Source organism: Condylura cristata, unplaced genomic scaffold, assembly GCF_000260355.1.
Source record: "Condylura cristata isolate star-nosed mole 26May11 unplaced genomic scaffold, ConCri1.0 scaffold00007, whole genome shotgun sequence".
NCBI classification, from domain to species: domain Eukaryota; kingdom Metazoa; phylum Chordata; class Mammalia; order Eulipotyphla; family Talpidae; genus Condylura; species Condylura cristata.
The window spans coordinates 59,939,009-59,946,953 of NW_004567108.1; the positions used below are offsets into that span (position 1 = coordinate 59,939,009).

Below are 7,945 nucleotides of genomic sequence, written 5' to 3' on the forward strand. Positions count from 1 at the left end.
TGGTAGCTTTCTTGGGTCACAGCAACCAGGAGAAACACAAGCACACAATTATCTGTCCCTGTCCAGTAAGAAATCAGGCCAGTGGACAGAATGCAGTGAGATGACTATTCTAAGGGCATCTTATAAGCTTAAAAGGCTAGAAATTCACAAGGTTAATTTACCACTCCACCCCAATAACTAAGTGCTGTTTCAAACCTATTCCTCAGCCTTCAGAGGTGGAAGCCTTTAAAGCTATTGCTCATCAGTCAGAACACATATGGCAACATATGTGTTCAATGGTTTACTTAATACCACTAAAATCAATCAACCAGGAGTAATGAACTCCTGAAGGTTGTCCCTGATTCTTTTAATCAGAAGTAGTTTATTGACCTTCCTCTCATACTGAAAATGCTAAATTAGACTTTAGCTAAATGTGCGCCTAATAGCGTGGTATTCCAACCACCCTAAAATAAGTTAGCTGGCTATTTCTGTTTACTTGTTATTATCAGATAACATAATACATAAAATGGATGGAGCAGAACACCTTAGTAACTTTGCTTTTAAACAACGTATGGGAGAGTTACCCAACCAAAAGACACACGTTTTATAAAAATCTAGATTAAAAAAGGAGAATGGCAGAGGATTTATTTCAAGTCTCTTCTAGAAATAAGAGGCTAAAAACATGGTACATAAATCTCCATCCCACTGCATTATTTTTATCTGAGGGTCTACATAAATTGTGGCCTAAGTATCAAAATAATAAAATTAATTCAAAACATCTAAAAGTGATACCACACATTGAAGCTAAGGGTTAAATAAGTTAAAATATTTTAATACCTCCAGAAATTTTATGTTCCGAACACAGAAAAATATTATTTAAAATATTCTGAATTTTTAAAATAAACTTACTCCTTTACAAGCTTGGTGATAAAATTCATTCAAAACCAAAATCAGCTTTGTCTGCCTTACCTCAAAACAAAATGCTAGCATATTACCATATATCTGAAGACACCTATGATGTTAAAAGTGAAACAGCTGAATTTTGAAAAGAGAAAAAGTACTAAAGGGGTTATAAGAAAAAAAAAGTTGCTACATCTCTTGACAGATAGTTAACCACATACATGCAACCTACATTGTCAGAAGGATTTGGGAGTGCTGACTTAGAACTCAAATCACTTTCACAACTCCAAGATTACATGTTAACAAAACTAAGTGGTGTCAATTACTTGTTACACTAAGGTGAAATGTTTAATTTACAAGTCCCTGCAAGAATTGAAAAAATCCAAAGAAAACACAAGATTAGCTGAAATTTTAGAAAATCCCAGATGAACTGTAGAGATTTTTTGTTTCCCTTTAGAGAATACCTTTTAAATTGGTGATACTCAAACATTAACAGAAGCAAAATACCAAGTCAGGAGAATCAGTATTCTGAAAGATTACATTTACCCCTTTATTATTTTACTATACTATCTATTAATTGCAACTATCAAGAGAATTGTTTAGTTATCCTCGTATTATTTTGACAACTGGCCAAAAGGATCCAAGAACTTTTCGATATATATGCAGTATTTAAAAGAATATTCTCATTGGAAATACTAAACGGTAGCATGCTTCAAATTTAAGAGAATGATCTTAATATTAAGGCATCTCTATCTTTATAAATGTCACTAAGGGAGAAGGTTAATAAAGTTTTGTCACTGCAGGTGTTTTATAATATTACTTAAAGATTAAGGAAAAGTTACTAAGTAAAACACCAGTTCAGAATTTAGCATAAAAGGAAAAGGATCATTCTATTAATCTATTTAGGTGAAATCATTTAACTTTTCAAAATTTTTAAATGTGGAAGATTCATTTGCCCAAACACTATCCTATATTTCTATTTAGACTGATAGTTCTTAGTTGCTATTTCAGAGATTAGTTGCTATTTCAGAGATTTAACACAGAAAATCAGTATGGCCCACTGCCCAATAACACTAGCCACTAAAAAAGTCATCAGCATTTATCAAAAGTGAATACCTGGAAAGACAGTGTATAACAACAAAACTTTCTGACAGCAAATAAGCTTAAATTTTTTTCTCTGTGAACTTAAATTTCTAGGTGGTGTCTATGAGGCCAGTATTGAAACCCAAGGTAGACAGAAAACTCCTGTAACTACACAAGTTATACAATAAGACATTTAAACTCTGTGGCCAAGATATAATGGTTAATTCTATTTTTATCGAAACACTACTGTAAATGGAAGTCCATTATTATAAGCTAAATACTGTGATTTCACTTTGTCACCGTATCCATTATCATCAGCTTTGTGTTCACTGAACTTTTCTTCAGGGAAAAATACTTTATAACTAAGTTGCAATTAAAGTTTTCCACTTTTTTTCAAAAAAATATTTAAGTCTTCTGTTCATTATTACTATACCAGGGCCTATGTAAAATTAAAGGTAATCCTAGCTTACTTTAACAAAACAATGACATATGAAAAAAAAAATGTAAAACATCGACTATAAAATTTAGGAACCCCCGAAAATTTTCTTAAGTACTTCTGTACTACTTTTGGTGACAAATGATTAGTGTTTCTTCTACATTATTTATTTTGCATTTGGTTCCTTTTACGTGTTACCTCCAAACTGATTTGTTCTACTAAATCAAAAAGCACCACCTTATTCAACATTTCAGAGATAAATCTGCCTACCAACACCTATGTTTTAAATTATATTATTTTCTAAAATAAGTTTTACTGTGATAACACAGAAAGATAAGTGTATTCATAATCACTAAGAATACTAAATATCAGGCTGCAATTCTTGTGGAGGGTGGGTCATTCTTTCTTTTGAACATTATCAATCTGATAATGATCAAATAGAGAAGTATTCCCACAAACCTTAAATTAAAATACTGACCTGAGAATACTCTTGGTATTTTAAAATTCTACAGATTAACTGTGTGGACAGGTTCAAAGCCACCATGGCATCCTTAGCAGAAGAGTTTTCTGCAGGCAGGGCAGATCTATTAAAAAACATGACCTGTGACAAAAATCAATGTGCTAATCTCAAACCAAACAACAGTATCAAAAGCATAAAACAGAGATAACCTAAGATAAAATGTCCTCAAACTAACTCAGACTAGCTTGATAGGTTAAGAGGGAGGGGTAGAGTGGGGTGTTGCTTGATTCTTCCTATTTTAACCAGGATGACGGGAACACCCAACTATCCAAATAAATGAATACCAGGAGGAAAAGATGACACTGTGAAGTTTGGAGTGGGAAACAAAAACAACCAAGAGTAGAATATCCCAAATTCAACTAATCAATTTCACCGTTGTTTTATTTAATAAGGAGCCGAAGTTCTGAAATACACATTCCTGTTTCATATTGCTGACTAATAAAGCCCAAAGGGGAATAAAACCACCCAACCTAATGAGGCTGGCTTTTAACACCATCACAACTAGAAAGCTTGCTCTATTTGTCTTGTCAGCTTTAATAAAAAGGCATCTCCTCTGGCAGGATGGCTTCTCTTTCTCTTTTCCTAATAGTGGTAAGTGGCATGTCAAAGTAAGAAATAGCTTCCCATCCCAACACCCACCTCCACTAGACTTTTTTCTGTAAACCAAACTTTCAGGAATATCTCCACTCTGCTGGCACACAAGGAGGAAGGACTTGGACTACCTGGGTGTGACTGTCTTTCTTAGGTTGGCAGGGCTGGAGGAATTCTCTTACTACTCTGCAGGCGGTGGACTGCTTGTCGCAGAAATCTATCCTTCTTCATCTGAGTTGACATACTTCTAGTAGGGAATCCCTCCCAAGCCTACAGAACAAGGGGAGGCCAGAGGCCGGCGGGAGAGGGCCACCCCGAGGTAGTTAGAATTGAAGGCTTTCCAGGGTCCCCTTTCCCAGAAACATTAGGCGGGAAGCAACCACTAACTCTCCCCATAGTCTCCCGCCTCTGTCCTTACAACTTACATTGCAGCCCTGGGAAAACCCTGGAATTTTAGGTATAATCGATGCTATTTCGCTCGTAGGCGGGGGCCGAGAGCAACACACAGCTGGAAACTGGCCTCGGTCCCAGAGAAGCAGAGTAAATTGCCCAACGGAGCCGGCTACTGCCCGTAAGAAAGTAGGGCTCAGAGTAGCACCGATTCCAAGGGGGTCCACCAGAAAATCTTAGTAAACCCCACCACACCCCACGTCGATGTTGGTGAATTAGTAACGTCTGCTGAAGGCAGGGTCCAACAGGCGGGTGAGGGCAGCCCCGGGAGCCCACCACAGCTTGCCTCCGGCGGACCCTGTAGGTTTCGGGGGACGCCCGCCGAACCGTTCCAGGTAATCGCGCGTGTTACTCCAGCTGTACCAGGGCCAACCCGGGGACGAAAATCTCCCACCTCCTGGCTCGGCTAACTCCAGCACCTCGATCCGCACAAATGACGTAACCCGGCATTAGATCAAACTTTCTGGCACCTTGAGCCCACCTGAGGGTGGCGGCGGAGGTGGGGGAATTCTCTCCACTACCAACCGTGCCCGGCCCAGATCGACTCCGGGGCCGCTGATTTTCGCGCAGTTCCCGAAGAAAATAAAGATCTAAAGCTTCCGCTTCCCAGCAGCCCCTCCACCCCCACCCTCCCCACTTCCCCCGGCCAGCGCGTTCTCAGAGCGCACGGAGAAAAGGGGAGGCAAGATAGGAGAAGGGCGGGGGGGAAACTTTGGGGATGCCTGGCGGCGTCTCCCGCTGTCCCCGCACACCACGCTCTAGGCGGGAGCTCCTAACCGCGCGCACCCACAGCTCGCGGTGCCCAAGCCCGGTGCCCGCATCGGGATGCGGGCAGCCAGCCCGGGCGGGGTGGCGAAGTCCTGACTCGCCGGCTCGCGCCTTTTCCGAACCTCCCTGCAGCTCGCTGAAGAGCAGCCCCGGGACTCCCAGGGGCGCCCAGCCTCTCCGCCGCCGCTTAACAAAGAGGGCGCGACGGGAGCGCCTCAGCGAGCACTTCGAAGTTATCTGCGCTCGGGCAACGCCAGCACCGGGGGTGCGCGCCAGCCGCCGCCGCTCCTTCCGCAGGGCCCCGAGGCCGGAGTAGCCTGGCTCCCGCCCCCCACTGCCTTACCTGGGGTTGCTGCTGTTCCAGTAGACGGCGTAGCGGTCGGCGACGGCCTTGGAGCCCGGGTCCTGGCTGAACACGCACATCCAGAGCACCAGAAACACCAGCGTCAACATCTCCACGTGCAACATCACGCCTGGCCAGCGGAGGAGCCCCCAACGCGCCACTCCGGGGAGAAAACAGGAATCCGGGGGGAGGGAGGACGGGAAGAGGAGGAAGCGCGTGAGAGAGCGAGAGCCAAATAAATATGAATAAATAAAAATGAAGAGGAGCAAGAAAAGAAAGGGGCGCACACCAAGCTGGGGAGGGGGAGGAGAAAGAAGAAAAGAAGGCGGTGTGTGTGTTGGGGCGGGGGGGTAAAGACAAACTCGCACCCCCACTGGAGGGTTCTGGAGAAAAAAAGGAATCACAAGATGGAGAGAAGCGTGCGTGTGTGGCTGGCGGCGGCGAGGGCGGGGGAAGGGGTGCCAAGCTGTGTCTCGGGCGGCGGCTGGCCGGTCACCCCGGGAGAAGGAGGTGCGCGCCGGGCCGGGCGGCGGCAGCGCGGGTTGGGGCGGGCGGCGGCGCACGCTGCACAGTCACCGGGAGTTGCGCGCCGCGGTCGCGGGGAGACATACACTGGCCCGCCGGGCCTGGCTCAGCGTCGGCGCCGCGGGTTGCACACGGCTCCGCCGCCGCCCGGGGCCCTCGCACTGCGCCCCGCTTCGCTCCAAGTTACTTTGGCAGCCGGAGGAAAACTGCAGGAAGAGGGCTTTGCGTGGAAGGGGGTCTGCGCGCTCGTGGCCACGGAGTCTGACAAGCCCCGCTCCCGCCTCCTCAGCGCCTTAACCGGGAGAACCCTGGGAATCTCGAAGGAGTCTTGCGTGCTGCGGGTTCGCGGCGCTACGCCGAGGGTGGGAATCCGAAGCCACAAACCCAGCCCCGCTGGCGTCCGGGAGCTGGTGAAGCAGCAGCTACGCTGGCGAGGAGCGGTCTCGCCCGGCAATCCTCAAAGAAAAGTTTGGCTCGTCGCTTCTTCCGGCAGGTCTGCCCGGCGGAATCGGGCTGCGGCGGCGGCAGCGGTGGGAGACGACACCCCGGGCGCTGGCTGAGCCTCGGGGATTTTCGCGCGTGCTTTTCTTGGCCGGGTGTGGGTGCACCAGAGGAAATGAAGAGCAGAGGTTACGAACCAGCCAACCAGGAGGAGCTGGGATGCCCAAACCTGCAGGACGACGTCAACCCAACTGTTCGGCTGGAAAGCGGGAGGGGAAACAACCACTTTCCAGTGAATCCCTCCAACTCCTGAATGGGCTGATGTCAAATCTCCGGTCGCCTTCCGGGAGCAAGACTCAGCCCCCAGACGCGAAGCCGAGAGCCTAGGGTAAGCGCTCAGAAGTGTCCCTGCGCCTCGGAAGGGTCCAACCCGGAGCCCGGCAACTTGTAGAGATGCATCAATCAGTTTGAAATGGGAAAACAGGAAAAAGAGAGAGAGAGAGCGAGAGGCAGAGAGAACGCGCACGAGCGAACGGCACCTCTTGGATGGCTACATCAGAAAACCTTCCCGATCCTCCCGCAGCTGCTCCTCTTTCTCTCTTTGGACACAGCAGCAACAAGAGGTGAAGACCACCAGCCGAATCCTAAAACACCTACCAGGCGGGAAAATAAACTTGAGTGCAGCAGCAGCACGAGCAGCCCGGGAAGGATAGAAACGACTGGCGAGAAGTGGAAAGGGGTAAAAGTCAGTTTTGCAAAAGAGAAGGAAAAAAAAAAAAAAGAAAAATGCTTTATGGGAAAAATCTCCTCGGGCACGCCCCCTCGTTAATGACCTGCGTGTAAAGCCGACAGCAGCAGCGACCCAGCGGCGTTAGCCACACGGGAGCGCGAGGCCGCGCGCGTGAACGTGGACGTGGGCGGTGCAGCGCGATGGGGGCTCCCGGGCGTGTAGCGCAGGGCGCGGGGCAGGCGGGTGGCGCGAGCACTGGTGTGAGCTCCGGACCGTGCAGGGGGAGGCGCCGCCAGCCCGCGCCCAGCCCGCGCTGCTGCCGCCGCGGCCCGGGTCATGTGGGCTGCTTTTTTTTTTTTTTTCCTCCCTCTTGCAGTTTACTTGGGAAGGGGTGGGGGTGGCTGGAGCAGCCAGTCAGGGAACGGCCTGCTGTTTGCTTACGGACCGGGGTTTTTCCTCTCTCTTTACTCCAACCCTATTGGTTTGCTCCAGGAGAAAGAGGCGTTTTGCGAACCTCCTCCTTTCCCCACTCCTCCTACCCCTCTCCTGGGCCCCACCTTCCAGAAACCTGACTAATTGAATTACTGGGAGTGCCGAGGCGCCCTCTCCTCCTCCTCCTCCTCCGGTGCCCGGCAGTCGCGCGTAACCCTTTGGATGCTGAACATCATCTGGGCTGAGGAAAATGGTTCGACTTTTCTTTTACCAGAGAGTAGAGTCGATTACAAAAGAACCAGTTTCCATCCTGAAGCAGGAGAACTGAAATCTGTCTCCTGGGCCCCCAGATGATATGAAGTCCCAGCAGACAGGCTGGCAGGGAATCTCAATAAATACGTTGTTGTAAATCTCTGCGCTGTTCTTCGTTTGGCTCTGGGTTATAAGGAAACCTAAGCTTCTCTCATCCACCTTTCAACTCCCCTCTTCTACCTGGAATTTAAAGGTTCACGAGCTGGAAGCAAGACTTTTCTTTAAAGTGGTGCTCTACAAACATTTTAATCGAGAAAATCACAGAGTAAAGTGATTACACTTCAGTGAGAACCTTCAGCAGGGGGGGAGAATTAATGTGGCAGGGGAGCTCATGAGAAATATCTTGCACCTTTTCCATTTAAACCCCGGGTTCGCTTCGCTGCCCATTCCCCGTAAGATAAATGCATTGAATGAACCAGGTGCGGGAAGAAAGGG

The 7,945-nt window shown here is 47.9% G+C and overlaps 1 protein-coding gene across 1 annotated transcript in view; it reads right to left on the minus strand.

The window, feature by feature from the left end:
* The window catches only part of EFNA5 (ephrin-A5), a 272,475-nt gene extending 266,317 nt beyond the window's left edge, over positions 1-6,158 (minus strand). Inside the window, exon 1 of the mRNA XM_004678362.2 lies at positions 5,071-6,158. Coding sequence (XP_004678419.1) covers positions 5,071-5,195 — 125 coding nt within the window. The 5' untranslated portion in view covers positions 5,196-6,158. The remainder of the gene's footprint in view (positions 1-5,070) is intronic.
* Positions 6,159-7,945: the final 1,787 nt, after the last annotated feature.